Source organism: Artemia franciscana, chromosome 13, assembly GCF_032884065.1.
Source record: "Artemia franciscana chromosome 13, ASM3288406v1, whole genome shotgun sequence".
Lineage (NCBI taxonomy): Eukaryota > Metazoa > Arthropoda > Branchiopoda > Anostraca > Artemiidae > Artemia > Artemia franciscana.
This window is the reverse complement of record NC_088875.1, coordinates 26,711,385-26,729,352: the sequence shown is the minus strand read 5'-3', so window position 1 is coordinate 26,729,352 and position 17,968 is coordinate 26,711,385. Positions and strand designations below refer to the sequence as shown.

Here is a 17,968-nt window from a genome sequence, read left to right as displayed (position 1 = left end):
CAATGGCGCGTAACTATTATGGCGCGTAACGACTTACGCGCGCGGGGGGGCTTGGGGGGGGGGGCGCGAAGCGCCCCCACCAACTAGGTGTTGGGGTGGCGCGAAGCGCCACCCCAACAGCTAGTATAAAAATAAGTTGTCTGTCTGTGGATGTGTGGATGGATGTGTCAGGTGACGTCACCTGAAAAAACTGGATCAGGTGACGTCAAAACTGAAAAAACTAAAAAAAGGCAAAAACTACAAAAAAAACTAAAAACTAATAAAAAAAATAAAAAAGCTAAAAAACTAAAAAAACTATAAAGGTAAAAACCAATAAAAAACTAAAAACTAATAAAAAAGCTAAAAAACTAAAAAAACTAAAAAAAGGCAAAAACTACAAAAAAAACTAAAAACTAATAAAAAAAATAAAAAAGCTAAAAAACTAAAAAAACTAAAAACTAAAAAAAACTAAAAAAAAAGGAAAAAACTGAAAAATAAGCTAAAATAAAGGTAAAAACCAATAAAAAACTAAAAAAAAACTGAAAAAAACTAAAAAAACTAAAAAAAGGTAAAAAACTAAAAAAACTAAAAACTAAAAAAAAAGGAAAAAACTGAAAAATAAGCTAAAATAAAGGTAAAAACCAATAAAAAACTAAAAAAAAAACTGAAAAAACTAAAAAAAGGCAAAAACTACAAAAAAAACTAAAAACTAATAAAAAAAGTAAAAAAGCTAAAAAACTAAAAAAACTAAAAAAACTAAAAAAAGGTAAAAAACTAAAAAAAATAAAAAATAAAAAAAACTAAAAAAAAGGAAAAAACTGAAAAATAAGCTAAAATAAAGGTAAAAACCAATAAAAAACTAAAAAGAAAAAAAGGAAAAAACTAAAAAAAATTTTCATCTAAAAAACTAAAAAAAACTAAAAAAGGTAAAAACTAAAAGAACTAAAAAAGAAAAAAATTAATGACGAAACTCAAAGAGAAAGCGACCAGGACAAAAGGAATGTTCGATTAGCAATCAACAAAGCACCGGGACACAGGGAGTATAAATGACGACCAGGACATAAGTAAAAAAAAAAACTATCTATATATATATAAAAATAAGTTTTCTGTGGATCTGTGGATCGTGGATCAGGTGACGTCACCTGAAAAAACTGGATCAGGTGACGTCAAAACTGAAAAAACTAAAAAAAGGCAGAAACTACAAAAAAAACTAAAAACTAATAAAAAAAATAAAAAAGCTAAAAAACTAAAAAAACTAAAAAAAGGCAAAAACTACAAAAAAAACTAAAAACTAATAAAAAAGCTAAAAAACTAAAAAAACTAAAAAAAAGGCAAAAACTACAAAAAAAACTAAAAACTAATAAAAAAAAAATAAAAAAGCTAAAAAACTAAAAAAACTAAAAAAAGGTAAAAAACTAAAAAAACTAAAAAAAAGGAAAAAACTGAAAAATAAGCTAAAATAAAGGTAAAAACCAATAAAAAACTAAAAAAAAACTGAAAAAACTAAAAAAAGGCAAAAACTACAAAAAAACTAAAAACTAATAAAAAAAGTAAAAAAACTAAAAAAACTAAAAAAAACTAAAAAAACTAAAAAAAGGTAAAAAACTAAAAAAAAAAAATAAAAAAAACTAAAAAAAAGGAAAAAACTGAAAAATAAGCTAATATAAAGGTAAAAACCAATAAAAAACTAAAAAGAAAAAAAGGAAAAAACTAAAAAAAAATTTCATCTAAAAAACTAAAAAAAAATTAAAAAAGGTAAAAACTAAAAGAAGTAAAAAAGAAAAAAAAAAACTAAAAAAACTAAAAAAGGTAAAAACTAAAAGAACTAAAAAAGAAAAAAATAAATGACGAAACTCAAAGAGAAAGCGACCAGGACAAAAGGAATGTTCGATTAGCAATCAACAAAGCACCGGGACACAGGGAGTATAAATGACGACCAGGACATAAGTAAAAAAAAAAAACTATCTATCTATATATATAAAAATAAGTTGTCTGTGGATGGATGGATGGATGTGTCAGGTGACGTCACCTGAAAAAACTGGATCAGGTGACGTCAAAACTGAAAAAACTAAAAAAAGGCAAAAACTACAAAAAAAACTAAAAACTAATAAAAAAAATAAAAAAGCTAAAAAACTAAAAAAACTATAAAGGTAAAAACCAATAAAAAACTAAAAAAAAAACTGAAAAAACGAAAAAAAGGCAAAAACTACAAAAAAAACTAAAAACTAATAAAAAAAGTAAAAAAGCTAAAAAACTAAAAAAACTAAAAAAAAACTAAAAAAAGGTAAAAAACTAAAAAAAATAAAAAATAAAAAAAAACTAAAAAAAAGGAAAAAACTGAAAAATAAGCTAAAATAAAGGTAAAAACCGATAAAAAACTAAAAAAAAAAGGAAAAAACTAATAAATGACGACACTCAAAGAGAAAGCGACCAGGACAAAAGGAATGTTCGATTAGCAATCAACAAAGCACAGGGACACAGGGAGTATAAATGACGACCAGGACATAAGTAAAAAAAAAACTATCTATATATATAAAAATAAGTTGTCTGTGGATCTGTGGATCGTGGATCAGGTGACGTCACCTGAAAAAACTGGATCAGGTGACGTCAAAACTGAAAAAACTAAAAAAAGGCAAAAACTACAAAAAAACTAAAAACTAATAAAAAAAATAAAAAAGCTAAAAAACTAAAAAAACTAAAAAAAGGCAAAAACTACAAAAAAAACTAAAAACTAATAAAAAAGCTAAAAAACTAAAAAAACTAAAAAAAGGCAAAAACTGCAAAAAAAACTAAAAACTAATAAAAAAAAAATAAAAAAGCTAAAAAACTAAAAAAACTAAAAAAAAGGTAAAAAACTAAAAAAACTGAAAACTAAAAACAACTAAACAAAAGGAAAAAACTGAAAAATAAGCTAAAAAAAAGGTAAAAAGCAATAAAAAACTAAAAAAAAACTGAAAAAACTAAAAAAGGCAAAAACTACAAAAAAACTAAAAACTAATAAAAAAAGTAAAAAAGCTAAAAAACTAAAAAAAACTGAAAAAACTAAAAAAACTAAAAAAAGGTAAAAAACTAAAAAAAAAAATAAAAAAAAACTAAAAAAAAGGAAAAAACTGAAAAATAAGCTAACATAAAGGTAAAAACCAATAAAAAACTAAAAAGAAAAAAAGGAAAAAACTAAAAAAAATTTTCATCTAAAAAACTAAAAAAAACTAAAAAAGGTAAAAACTAAAAGAACTAAAAACCGGGACACAGGGACACAACTACAACGGGGACACCGGGGGAAACAGGGGGATATAAATGACGACCGGGACAAAAAAACTAAAAAAAAAAAAAAAAAACTAAAAACTAATAAAAAAACTAAAAAATCTAAAAATCTAAATAAGCTAAAAAAGAAAAAAAAGGAAAAAAATAAAGGAGAAAATGACGACCGGGACACAACTACAACGGGGACACCGGGGGAAACAGGGGGATGTAAATGACGACCGGGACACCGGGACATGGAATGGTCGATTAGCAATAACCATCAACAAAGCTCAAGGGCAATCATTAGAATCATGAGGTATAGATCTGAATACAGATTGTTTTCCCATGGACCATTATATGTTGCATGTTCAAGAGTCGGTAAACCTGACAATCTATTTATATGCAAAGACAATGGGACAGCAAAGAATGTTGTATATTCGCAAGTTTTACGTAGTTAAAACCATATATATATATCTATCTATATTCACAGGTGGGACATAGGGACACAACTACAATGGCGCGTAACTATTATGGCGCGTAACGACTTACGCGCGCGGGGGGGCTTGGGGGGGGCGCGAAGCGCCCCCACCAACTAGGTGTTGGGGTGGCGCGAAGCGCCACCCCAACAGCTAGTATATATATATATATATATATATATATATATATATATATATATATATATATATATATATATATATATATATATATATATATATATATATATATATATATATATCTATTCACAGGTGGGACACAGGGACACAACCACAATGGCGCGTAACTAATATAGCGCGTAACGACTTACGCGCGCGGGGGAGCTTGGGGGGCGCGAAGCGCCCCCCCCCCAACAACTAGCATATATATATATATATATATATATATATATATATATATATATATATATATATATATATATATATATATATATATATATATATATATATATATATATATATATATATATATATATATATATATATATACTTATTATGATTCAAGGTAATATTCAAATAGATGACATTTTTGACAAGATAATGTAACACATGTATTTTTTCAACAGTCAGTTCTCTGGGTTGTGAGATCAGATTTGAGTGAAACCACGGCCAGATTCTCTGAAATGTCACCGTGTTCCTTCTACAATAAATTCTAAAAATAAAGGTTGATTTTACCATTCAATAAATGTTGGAGCATTACTTTAAAAATCAGCTTGGGTAAGAGGGATAGCACTAAAATAAGATATACTTTTTGACAACAAGTGAATTTACATTATTATATGTAATTAGGCCGATTCTGTCCTGTGGAATAGGGATTTGGGTCAATTCAACTTGAATTACGAGCCACATAACCCCATTGATAAGAGTGCAAAGGCTAGAATGCCTAATAATTACATCAGCATATCATGGAACTGCTACAGCATCCATGGACTTTATCTTGGGACTTCTACTCGTAGAAAATTGTCTGGAGAAAAAAAAGCACTAAAAAGTGCTGTCAGATTACGGAAACGGTCACAGGAGCCAAACACAGCAGATACGAAATGGGAAAAGTAAAGATCATGTTGGCATCTGTAGCTCATTACTTCAGTGCGTGAAGCTCCAGAAGCCTAAATATGTAATGTTATCCCAAAAATAATTCCGGGGAGGCAATTTCAAATTGTCATGAATGACAGAAAGGAAACTCCAATAGAGCTACTCCAATAAAGTAACGCGATAATATGTTATAATGATGGTTCGCTCTTTGATCGAAAATTGGGGGCAAAAGTAATAATATATTAGAAAATTCCTGATGTGGACCAGGAGGCAATTAGTTATCACGCGGGAAAATTTGCTACACGTTTTTTCAAGCTGAAATGTTCTGAATAGAAAGAGCAACCGGAAGATTGTTGGAAATGCGAAGTACAGGTAAAGATATATGTATCTTAACTGACAATCAAGCATGCCTTAAGGCTCTTCAGAATGTAAAGAGCCGGCAAACAGAGAATTGGAATGCTACGAAGCCCTGAAAAGATTGGAATCCAAAAGAAACCAAATTACTTTGGTGTGGGTCCCAGGGCCCCCTGGAATAAAGGGCAATGAGATGGCAGCTGAAGCCGGAGAGGCTGGGACATCACTAAGATATTATGGTCCAGAACCTTTAATCCCGATTTCTCAGAGTTGCTGCAAGGCCACGGTGAAGGGTTGGAGCAATGAGAGAGCGGAACAAAATTGGCATATGAAGGTGGGATGTAAGGAAACGAAAGAATTACTCCCAAATTAAACGCCACCCAGACTAAACATTTCCTACGACTGAATAGGTCCGAGACGAGAATGGTTACAGAAGCCATAACAGGAATTGGAAATTTTGGGAAACTTCTTCCCCGAATAGGGAGGGATGAATCCCCATTATGCCAAAAATGCAAGATGGCCACTGTGGAAACAAGAAGCCATCTGATAGAAGAATGTCCAGCTAGGATTAGACAACGGCTAGAGATATTTGACAATACTATTGTTAAGCTGGAGGACATAGTGAGTGAAGGAGAAAACCGACAGCTGGGACGGTATATGGTAAGGGTGGGGAGGCCGAACCCATCATTGGTTGCCCCAACCATAAATACAGTATAGTTTTTGGGGTGTAGGCGCAATGGGCCTTGAAGGCCTAAGCCACGACCCACTGATACTGGGTCCATAAGTCCTAATAATAATAATAATAGTGGGCAACTGAAACTTCATATAGAGATGTTTAAAGGCTTATTTGAAAGCTATTTTTTACATCTACATGCTTATTATTTGATTCAAGGTAATATTCAAATAGATAACGATTTTTGAAAAAAAAAACTGTATCTTCTAAACAATCTGATAGAACATACGTATTCTTTTTGACAAGATAATCTACCACACTTATCTTTTCAACAGTCGGAGCCCCCCCCCCCCTCTGTGTTATGAGGTCATATTTGAGTGGCACTGTTCCCGGATTCTCTGAAATGCCACCATGTTCCTTCTGCAATAAATTCAGAAAAGAAAGATTGATTTTACCATTTAACAAATGTTGGAATATTACTTTAAAAAACAGCTTGGGTAAGAGTGATAGCACTAAAATAAGATACAATTTTCTACGACAAGTGATTTTTTTTTTTAGAGAAGCTGTTATTGACAACATGGTATGTTCTTTACTAGGTTAGAGCTAAGAAGAAGCCAATGGCATTTTTTCCCATGTGTAATATTTTATTGCTTCATGCTTGAGATTTGGAGAATTTTCATATTTTTGTCACAAATTAAATCTTTATTTTTATTCTTACTTTCAGTTCCTAAAAAAGGACACAATAAATTTTAGTATGCGATCATAGGCTACGTCAAGGCCTTTTCAGTAGGCTAGTACACATACACATACAGGCTAAATAAAAAAAGCACTGAACAGTAGACTTACTGCACAATCTTCAATAAGCTTTGACTTTTCATCATCATCACTGCTTTCCAGATACGAGGATATTGAGGTTTTAAGAATCCTGCTAAACACTTCAATTTGCTGAGCTGCAGTAGAAATACTGGTGATTTCACTTTGAAAACCCGCATCAGATATAAGTTTTATCGTGAAATTTAAAATTAAACAGTCGGGATATTCTTCGGCGAGTCGGTATATTAATGATCGCCAAGTTGGATGTCCAATAATTTCAGTTAGCCATGATGGTGTCTATAAAAAAAATCTAGTAGAGATAAAAATCATTTAAAACTATGTTTTTAAAACCATTTCCACAACTTAACCGACATGGCTTTAGCCAAGACGCAATGTGACCTCGAGAAAAAGCAAACCAATCATTAATTTTTATTTCTTTTCAGACCTGAGAAAATACTTGATCAGCAATGGATCGTACGGGAGATCGCAATTATTGACAGCAGGAGTAGCATGTGAAGTGTGTGGTAAGTTTATTCTTACTACGATTTTACTTCCTGGTTTCCTACTGTGTCAGGATTAACTTCATGACTTGCTGCAATTCTACCATGGTCGACTCGTTTTTGTTTTTATTTCTGTTTTTTAAGCACATCAAAATATGTTTTCTGCTCAAATAGAGAGTAAATATTCAAGAGAAAACGCAGTTGGTGCTGCGGTGGTGGAGAGTTAAGGAAACGAATCATGCAGGTTTAGTTTGGTTCACAGCCTATATAGACTCAGTTGCGCGGAGTTGTATCTTGCCTATGGAAGGATCTCAACACACATAGGCGTTAACCTCCGGCGCTCCCACAGTCAATCAGCGCAGAAATATCTTGGCTCTATCAACCTCTGGCACTCCCACAGCCAATCAGAACGGAAAGATCTTGGATCTACCATCGATGTCCCGACGATAGCAATGTGTTGCTTTAAAAAAAAATTGCGCAACTGGTGTCTCTATAGGCTGTGGTTTGATTGAAGGCATGCCAGAATTAGGCCAAGTGCTAATTCAGAAGTTAGATGAGCAAAAAACTAGTATTTCATGCCTTGGTCGAATTTTGGGATTATTTTTGCTTAAGGTTCTCAATATATTGCTTTTAGCTATCATAAGGGAGGGAATCATTCTTTAATTGAATCTTCTCTAGGCCGAACTAAATCCTAGAAATTAGTACTAACATATTTGTTCTTTATAGTTTCATCTGATCTATTTTGGGATAGTAAAGTTTATCCGATGTACAAATACTAAATTTTAGCTTGAGTCACTTATAGTATTTAACCTGTTCATTCTAGAAGAAGATAAGTAAAGTGTAAATCTTTTCAGTAAAACACAATGGAAAAGCAACTAAAAACATAGTTTGATAAGATTTTGAGCAAATATAAATTTCAATGAGTATGTTTTTTATTTGTCATAACGTTAACGGCAGCAAAAAGTTAAAGTACAAATCAAGTTTAACAATGGAAACAACAACTATTTTGAAAAAGCACATTTGTGCCAATTAGGGTCAAATGATCTCGGGGAAAAACTATAAGATAAGCAAAGGAAGTGAAATTACTTATGAGCTACGTATGCAAATATCCCGTTTCTGAGAGAATCTTCCACTTCTGTCCGTTTCTATCTTCCACAGCTCATGTTTGAGCAGTGTTAAGTAGTTGCGCACAAAGAATTAAAGGGTGAGGGAGGCGGCATTGGACTTTTCTACGGAGAAGATGTGTCTGAAGCCAAAAATTAAAGACGTTCCTATACCATGATATTGAAATTTTAGATCACCATGGACGGGAGGAGAGGTTATCCCTTAGAAATCTCTTTACGCGAAGGAATATATTTAGACAAAGCGTCCAATATGGGTTCCGAAAACTAAGTTCTCCCTTTTTATTGTGACAATTTTGAGTGCAAAATTGACAGAACATGAGACATCCCAAGAGCCGAATTTGGTAGGGGAGTCCAAGTTTACTTTTGGAAAATCAGATAATTATGACGTTAAACGTGACATTAAATTACGACATAAATTATTTATTTTTCCCATTTCGGATCAAATTGGGTCAAAAATCCACAAAACGAAATAGCGATTAGTTAGCAATTTTTATTAAGTTGTTGTTGTTATTAAGATTTTTATTCCCACAACATAAGTATATTATAAAACAAATATATATAGCCATACATACTAATAATGAGCCCTTTTTTCATAAGTAAATTTACTTTTGAATATTCATGCATCTTCTTAAACTTAAATAAACAACAACAATTTAATATGTGAACTAGTACAAACATTAACTTTTTCAATTCAAAATAAATTTAGTAGAAAAATAAAAATTATAATACATGAAGTGTCTGAGATTAAATTATCAAATATAATTAGAACATAAAATCTTAAATAACTATTTGATTCAACAAGCATCATCAACAGTGATGTTAATTCCCAAAAGCTTAGCAGGAGGGCCAATGTATCTTTTATATCTAAGAGGGGAAGGGGGGTGTAGTATTTTTTTGTTCTATAAAAACACGAAAAAAAAAAACATTTTTCAATGAAACTACAAAAAAAGCATTGTTCAAAACTTAGACATTTATCGGAAAATTTCATTTCCGTACTAGCCTATTCTTGTTATTTTCTTTATTTTTGGATGTAATTATCCAGTGCTCAGCTGGAATATTTGCAGTTAGTCGGTGAAACCCATAAAAAAGAGAAAAAAACGAAGAGAGAATCAAAATAAAAATCTAATTTTTCTGTCGAAAATATTATATGAAAAAATGCGAGTCAAGCACATGGGAAATAACTTCCTCCTTGCGCGTTGGCATTTGAATACCTACTTATGCTACCACATGACAAATCTCAAAAGGAGAATCTCACCTCCCCGTCCTCAGAAAAAATCTTGTCGGCTTTCTTAGGGTCGAAACTCTTAAGAACAAGCTCTTTCATATGATTTTCAACCATGCTTTGAACATCAGCAATATTAGTCCCGGCTAAAATGAGCCATTCAGCCATTAGATTAGCCATCTGGGCTGTTGCCATGTAATTTTTTGAAAGCAAATCTATAACCTGCTCAGGATCACCACCAGCTATGAAATATCTGCAACGAAAACATTCATCAAACATTGTTTGAAGAAAAAATATTTCCTCTAAAGATTTCGTGAGGTGCCAGGGAACTACTGTGGAGTTCCGCAAAGGACAATTTTAGGCCCTCCACTTTTTTCTTAGCTATGACAGGTGAGTTGGGAGATGATGAATTAGATTGCTTCAAGTTCAATCATGATTTATCAGAGCTGCAACTGGGTGAAAAGAGCGTTTCAAGCGAGGCAGATAGAACCTTGGCAGGTTTATTACACCAAGCGGAGAGGCCAAAATAGTCAGCAACTGCGAAAATTCGTTCGTATTAGCCTTTTCTTTTCTGGGGGACAGCTAATCTCTTGCTTTAACAGAATTTTTCAGCTTGAAACTAACACGGACATCAAACTTTTAGCAATATATCTCACAGATGACCTGAAGTGGAAGAAACAGACACAGGAGATGGTAAAACAAGCAAACCTGAGTATCCTATCTTTAAAACTCCTTGCTCGTCGTGATGTCCCAACCCCCTACTTATTGGATAGTTTCCTTATGTTTATCCGACCGCGGTTAGAATGTGCTTCTTCCGTTTGGCATTACGGCCTGATTTCGGATCCAATACTGAGCTACTCTGGCAGTTTTTAAATCTCCTCATTGCTCCTTATTTATTATTAGTCCCTTCTGTATCTTATATATCTTATATAAGTCCCTTATTGTTCCCTTTTAAAACAATTTTCCGGAATTACGAAGTCTCTCATTTTGAGCAAAAAAGCAAAGTCTTTAATTCAGTCTCTTGGTATTAAATGATTTTCAGCAAGTGAGGGATGGCTCTCGATTTAAAAAAAAAAACGGCACGCCACTACGTTTAAAAATTTGCTGAGAGAGAGAGCATAAACAGTTCCATTTGTTCAGAACAGCTACATTAACTGAAACAGCTTTCGGAAGATTACGACCCATGCAACACATTCAAAACTAATAAAACTAGACTTTTTATACATGTCTTCCTGGTCGCAGCCTAGAATTCAAAGACAAAAATGTCACGGCGGGAAATTGACCAAAGGTGGGATAACTGTCATTTTGGCCAGTACCATAGAGCGATCTCCAAGGTTAAAACCACTACTAATAGGAAATCCTCTAAACTTTGATGTTTCAAAGGTGTAAAATCACTTCCCACATCTTATCGTTCAAACAGAAATGCATGAATAACGACATGATTACTCAATGATTGGCTCATCTTGGAAACTAATGATATAAATACGAGAAACGCCGAATTGTATTCGCGTTTCATTCATTTAATGAAAGAGCTATCGTAGCACTCAAAAATGAACGCTAAATCACGCTACTTTTACAATCACAAAATGGTTACTTGTTAGCTACACTTACGAAACATGGCAAAACTTTCAATTCACTTGTTAAATGCACTTAGGAAAAATGGTACAAAGGAGTTTGCGAATCTGTTCGTACGGCACTTGACTGGTTCTAGTTTGTTGTATCGCCTAGTATGTCGGCTGATTGATGCGGATGGTGGAAGTATGGATCGGAGCTTCTCGTTTGCTAATAGTGATTTCCCAAGTTTCATTATTAGCTCATGTCTTCGATCGAATAAGGTGGGCAAATTCAAGAGTTCAAGGGCACTTTCATAGTTGCTGAAACGGGGTCCGTGTATTATCTTAGTAGCGCGTTTTTTGAGCATCTTCTAGTTCAACTGCCATGTAAGCTGTACGATGCTCAAAGATAGGCCTGATGTAGGTTGTATACACCAGCAGGAGCTGACGATCAGAAACCTAACCTGCACATACTTGTTAAACTCAAGGATTGAGTAGTGACCATTGTTCACAATATTGTCTACATGCAGCTTAAACGAGCAGTCACTTGTGAATGTTACGCCTAGGATTGTTGGAGAGGAAACAATTGGAAACGGACCATCTGGGATTGTGATATCTCGCTTGAGTGGATTAAATCGGAAAACTTTTGATTTCTGTTCATTCATTTGTGTTATTTTTAGATAACTGCACCTTGCATAACAACCAACCAGTATTTGACCACATAAAATTACGTTTTCTTACCACCCAACGCAACATCAAAATTGCAATCATTGGACCATGGTGTAGTTCAAAACTTTAAAACTCTGGATTGGAGAGAGATTATTTAGCTTCTTCTGGATAGAATTAAGAAAGGTGATAATGTGAAAATAACAGTTTTGACCTCCATCATCATAATAAAGACTGGAATAATGTCAGTTCTGCCACCTACATAACTGCCTAAAATAATGCAGGTTTACTAAGGAAACAGAAAACGCTGCATGATCATCAGAGTTGCGAGACTTAACGGAGTTCATCCCACTAGAGACAGAGAGGGAACTTCTGCCAAACTCTAGTGAGTTTACCTTTAGGAATTTGTTTTCATGGATGATGAGGGTGTTATTCATGGAGATTTAACCTGTACCAAGCAGCTACCTTTTCAAGATGAGGGGGATAAAGAAGAAGAGTCACCTCCTGAAGTCACATTGAGCAAGGCAAGGTTATCCATCAATACCTTACAGTCCTAAGCTCTCAGAACAAAAAAAGTGATAATTTCTTTACAACTCTCATTATCGTTGAAAAAGAACTGGACAGTATCAGATGGAAGTCACTCCACAAAAGAAAAATTAAGAGAGGGGGCCACAGTAGTAATTAATGTTCATGTGTACACCAAACGTCCTAGATGTTTTCTTGTGTTTTGTTGCCTTTCCTATACATGTTTCTGTTGTACTCCGTCTGTATTTGGTTTTTTAAGACTGTTTACAAATAAACCATTCATTCTTATAGCCTAGAGACTGCTAAATTTCGGACAGGCATCAAAACACAGAATTTTCTCTGATCTTTACGTCCTTCTTCTTTTTCACAAAGTGGGAGGTCCACCTCTTTATTGCACTGGCTACGGTACTGTGGTATAGTTATGACCAATTAAAGAAAGAAGATAAATTAGGTGACAAACACTTCAAGCAGCAATATCATCACTAATAAACTTGTCTGTTCTTTAGAATTTCAATGGACTATTTGAATATTATTTTATTATGATAAGGAAGGATGTTTGAATTCGGGATTGCATTGAGGGTGCATTGGTCTTCTCACAATGGGGCTGGCATTTAAGCAAGATATGCTGGAATGTTTCATCTGCTTAGAAGGAAGTGCGACTTAGTGGGGAATGAAGTAACTAAGTAACCATTTAAATAGCACAATGTTGACAAGAACGACATCGGATTTCAGTCGAAAGTATAGCACTATTTGAAGTTTTGTAAGCTTCTTCTTCTTCTTTATAAGAAAACCACCTAGGATTCTAAACGGGCTCCTTTTGGCTTCCAGCTGCATATTTTCAAATTCGTGATACACATATTACGTTGCACACAATACATAATAGAACATTCAAATACATTTCGTGACATAATGCATAAGCTATTGAGTTGTGGAAAGTGCAAGTAATCGAGCTGCCTAGTCCCAGCAATTTAAGGCCTACAAGTTGGATGGTACCGATACTGGTCTTCCTGATTGTGCTCTATGTCTCTTCTGCAAAAAGTAACAATAAATCAACAATAATCAACAAATTATTTTGCAACAATAATCAACAAATTATTTTTTTCCCACGAAAAAAAGAAGAAAAATACAAAGTCATCAATCAACCTCCAAAGAACAGGTCATCGACATCATTGCCTGTCTTTAAAATAGTTTTCCAATGGAAGCTAGTAAAGTTGCATTCGCAATCAGGTTAATATCTGGTGCAAAATTTATATTTTGAGCTAGGGCATTCAGATAATGAACTCCAGCAGTAAATACCCTGCATTCAAAGAGAAGGCGGTGCAAGGTTTTTTCAGTAAAGTTGCTGAGTTTACAATTTGGGTCACTATGTTGCTTTCGTCTGTATTCTCCTCGTCTCAGTATTTCTGTTAAGACCTCCAAAGAACAGGTCATCGACATCATTGCCTGTCTTTAAAATGCTTTTCCAATGGAAGGTAGTAAAGGTGCAATCGCAATCAGGTTAATATCTGGTGGAAATTTATACTTCGAGCTAGGGCATTCAGTTTATGAGCTCTAGCAGCAGTAAATTCCCCGCATTCAAAAAGAAGGTGGTGCAAGTTTTCTTCAGTAAAGTTGCAGAGTTTACAATTTGGGTCGCTATGTTGCTTCCGTCTGTATTCTGCTTGTCTCATTTCTTCTGTTAAGACCTCCAAGGAACAGGTTATCGACATTATTGTCTGTCTTTAAAATGCTTTTCCAATGGAGGCTAATAAAGGTGCATTCGCAATCAGGTTAATATCTGGTGAAAATTTATACTTTGAGCTAAGGCATTCAGTTTATGAACTCCAGCAGTAAATGCCCTGCACTCAAAGAGAAGGTGGTACAAGGTTTCTTCAGTAAAGTTGCAGAGTTTACAATTTTGGTCGCTATGTTGCTTCCGTCTGTATTCTCCTCGTCTCAGTATTTCTGTTAAGATTTTTATTTGGAAATAAGCCCGATCGTCTCCAAGCTCTTTGAATATTGGAACCAGAGCAGGGGGAGGCTTTCTATAAGGATGGCAGTTTCCAATTGCATCTCTAAGTGTCTAGGCAACCACAGCAGTTTGCACATTCAAGATTTCTGCCAGAATAGGCCAACATAATTGCCACATAAATCTGTTACCTAGCTTTAATAAGGAAAATAGATATATGACAACCTCAACATTCAATTTTGCCCTTGTTCTATTTCACTCTTTGAACCTTCCTCTCCAGGAGACGTTTCTGTTAGAAGAGATTCACTAACAAATTCCCATTACGAATCCACTTAATAACTTCAATGTTTTCATCTTTTAATGGCTTCAATAAACAGTAAAAGCTAAGTGATTTGACTTCTTTCTTTAGACCTAACTAGAATATTTAGAATAGCAAATATAACTTATGGCCTAGCGGAGGTCAAAGCATTTTACTCCCTAGTCAATTCTTTTTCAGAGGCGGGGACTCGGTCAAAGACAAAGTTATCAGTTTTATTCGTCGCTTCAACTAAATAAACATGAGAAGGTTGAACTTAAGGGGCTTCTCACTCAAAATTACAATTAGGCGCACGCTATCCTTAGCAATTCTTCTTGTAATTATTCATACACTGTAATTTTCTATATATATTTATTAACCGACAGTTTGGTGTCTGCACGCTACTTATTCTCCAGACTCTGTTTAAACTGGTTACAGCTAACTAATACTTCACTGAATCGCTCAAGAACAATCCGAGTCGTTAGTCCCTTGGTCTAATTTATGCATTCTCACGCGCTCCGATTACAGCTGCATCTAGTCTTTTGAGGGGAATTTTTTACTTCGGAACACAAATATAGCCAGAAAGCACATATTATAAAAATTTATTTATTAAAATTTGATCAGAGCAAAATATCCACCAGATTTTCTTTTAAATCTGTTAAAATAAAAACCGCCAAAATCACTAATTCAGGAACTTCAGGCAAACTCCAAATGTTTAACAAGGGAGGTATAGGAAGATTCCTTGAGAGCTCGTCCTGCCTTAAAACTTTTAGCATTGAAAGGAAAAAAAACTATAGAAAAAGTATTTCAATAGCTATTGAAGATTAAGGAAATATGTGTTTTATGTATATTTTGTTTCTTTTCACAGCTTGAGGTAGGAAGGGGAGTGTATGCACTAGATTGCTAGCTAGTATTTACTTATTTTCTTCTTCCTGAAGATACCAATCTATATTTTGTTCTTTAACTTTCATTAAAGGTGTTGTAAAGTCTCAAATGAGAAGATATTGGAAAACAATTCAACTTAAAAAAATAACTGCAGAAACATTATCTTGGCCGAGTTTCCGATAAACCTGATCATAATAAAACTGAAAAGTAGCATACAAATACACACATAAGGCACAAATAAAAAGAGGCACAAAAGCAAATTTTTGAGAACGTAAATATCAAAATTTTTTGAGAATAGGAAACTAAACAGTTGCAAACCTTTTGAGTTCATTGAAAATTCCAGGTTCCATAATGTAATCAGGACTTCGGAAGGATTTCAAGCACTCTTCACGTACTTCTTCAGAATTTTCAGAAGACAGTCCATCCTCCATTTCAGTGTCTTCATTCTTAAAAAAAAAAATAATAACGTTCAAAGGTTTTGTGAGAAATAGGTATTGCATATCTTTTAACCACATTTTTCTTTTTTCTTCATTTTGAACTTTCATTATTTCAGATAATTTTTCAATGCCCTTTGCCTTAACCGCTTGGATTAGCCTTGGTTGTCCAGGTTGTCTATTTTCTGCCATTGGGAATTTACGTTTTTGGGTTGTCCACTTGATCTTGTCATGTCTGACGGTTTAATTCATTCTTGTTCAAACAAATTAAGATAATTGTAAATTTGGATTGTTGGATTATCCTAGAGGCATTGTTTTACTCATTATATAAGAAAACAATATGCAATAGGGAGTCCTTGCTGTGAAACAAGTAGTATTCTATACAAAGCTATATTTAACCTAGTTTAATTTTTCTAATACTGGCATGTTAAACAAATAGATGTTCAAATATTTAAAGAGTCATAAGGAATTTTTTATGTAATAGCCATTTTCTTCATAGTTATTGTGCAAAATTAAGAAACTGATTGGAAATTTCAAGGGTTTTAAGCAAAACAAGTCTTCTAAGCCCAAATATCTTATCCCCAATAGCCAAATTATATCCGATTTCGGTTTCTAATATTAACATGCTCGACTAACAATGTTCGAATATTTAAAAAATCATAAAGCAAGTGTTTTGCAATTGCCATTGTTTTCAAAGTTATCATGCTGAATAAAAAACTGATGAATATTTCAAGAGTCTTTCTTTGCTTTCATTTGACTCATTACATTTGGTACTTTATACTTAGCTATGTTCCTTGTGTAATTTTTCATGCTTCATACATACTAAAAACAATACTACAACTCCTGAGGTGGAAATGACACATATATACAATTGAAATATGCTCGTAAATATGATGTTACTCAAAATGAATTTCTTTTCTAAAATTAAGGCTCTTAACGGTTTTTCACAAACTCGTGACCTATCTAGATCGTTTTTTTTTTAGACCAGAAAGTCTCAGGATACCGATCCCCCCCCCCTCAAAAAAAGTGATTGATTCTCAATAAAAATTTATGCATCAAATTTTTGCTAATTTAAAGAGACAAGATATAAAGGAAGTCAGAGGTTAAATCTCAATCCATCCAAGCCATCTTTTATAGAATATTTGATGATATAGGCCGAAATGATTTTTTGACACCTCCTCCCCAAAAGAAAATCCATTGGAAAACACCCCAATAAATAATATGCAACTATGCAAAACTCTATATACATTAGTTTTATTGGATAAATAGTCTATAGTGACAATGCATTTTCATGTTATGTTTAGGAACAAATAGAATTCTTCATGCCAGTACAGGCACTGAGACTGGGATGACATATAAATAGCATTTCAAAGGCGAATATGCTAGAATGCATCAATTTCTTGTAGTAGCATCTATTTTGTTACTTAAAATAACACCAGATATTTAAATGTTTATTCAAATAAACCTTATATTAATAACACATGGCAAAAAACTATGCATAGTTGCATGTATGACCATCCCTCTCTGGAAATATGGAATTTTCATAGCATACTCTGCAAAAAGTCGCTTTAGGGTTCTCATAGCCTAAACATTGAATTTCATTGCATAGTTTTCATCAAGATTAAACCTTTTTTGCAGAGTAATTTAATTTCTATTTCAAAAATTACACACATTTCTGCATGCTAATTGCTTTTAATGATAGATTTGAAAATTCCTACATGCAGAATAGACAAAAATAACAGATTATTGACGCAAATATTGCAATCAAAATTTCGTTTCTTATAGAGATTTGGTTTCGATTGACATGGGCTGCTCTTTACTTACAGATTGTTACGATCAACTCTGCAATCCAAGGCCTTCTCAAAGCCCAGTTTTTTTTATTTCACTTTCTTAATTCAATGACGTTTCGGCTTCCATTGATATGGGTTGCTCTTTACTTGCAGATTGTTAATTACAACGTTGCAATCCAAAGCTTTCTCAAATCCTGGTTTGTTTGTTTTGTTTTATTCAATTTGACTTCAACAATTGTATAGCAATGGCTCAGTAATGATTTGAAGGTTCAACAGAGTCAGAAAATTTGGGCTCAAGAGTACACTTTCTGGGAGTTCAGGCATGCTTTCCGTCCCCAAAATCAGAGTTCTGCTATCCCTCCTCCTTAATAGCTGATGCCCAATAATGCACCACATGGCTTTTTTCTATCAAGGTTCAACTTGCCTAAACAAATCATT

General features: G+C 33.5%; 2 protein-coding genes across 2 annotated transcripts in view; both read right to left on the bottom strand.

Annotated features, from left to right (window-relative positions):
• LOC136034732 (negative elongation factor D-like) overlaps positions 1-17,874 on the bottom strand; it is a 58,934-nt gene extending 41,060 nt beyond the window's left edge. The window contains exons 1-4 of the mRNA XM_065716101.1: positions 17,565-17,874; positions 15,625-15,752; positions 9,468-9,687; positions 6,622-6,885 (exon numbers count right to left, since the gene is read on the bottom strand). Coding sequence (XP_065572173.1) covers positions 6,622-6,885; positions 9,468-9,687; positions 15,625-15,737 — 597 coding nt within the window. The 5' untranslated portion in view covers positions 15,738-15,752; positions 17,565-17,874. The remainder of the gene's footprint in view (positions 1-6,621; positions 6,886-9,467; positions 9,688-15,624; positions 15,753-17,564) is intronic.
• The window catches only part of LOC136034734 (uncharacterized), a 119,049-nt gene that overhangs the window by 96,799 nt on the left and 4,282 nt on the right, over positions 1-17,968 (bottom strand). The window lies entirely within an intron of this gene.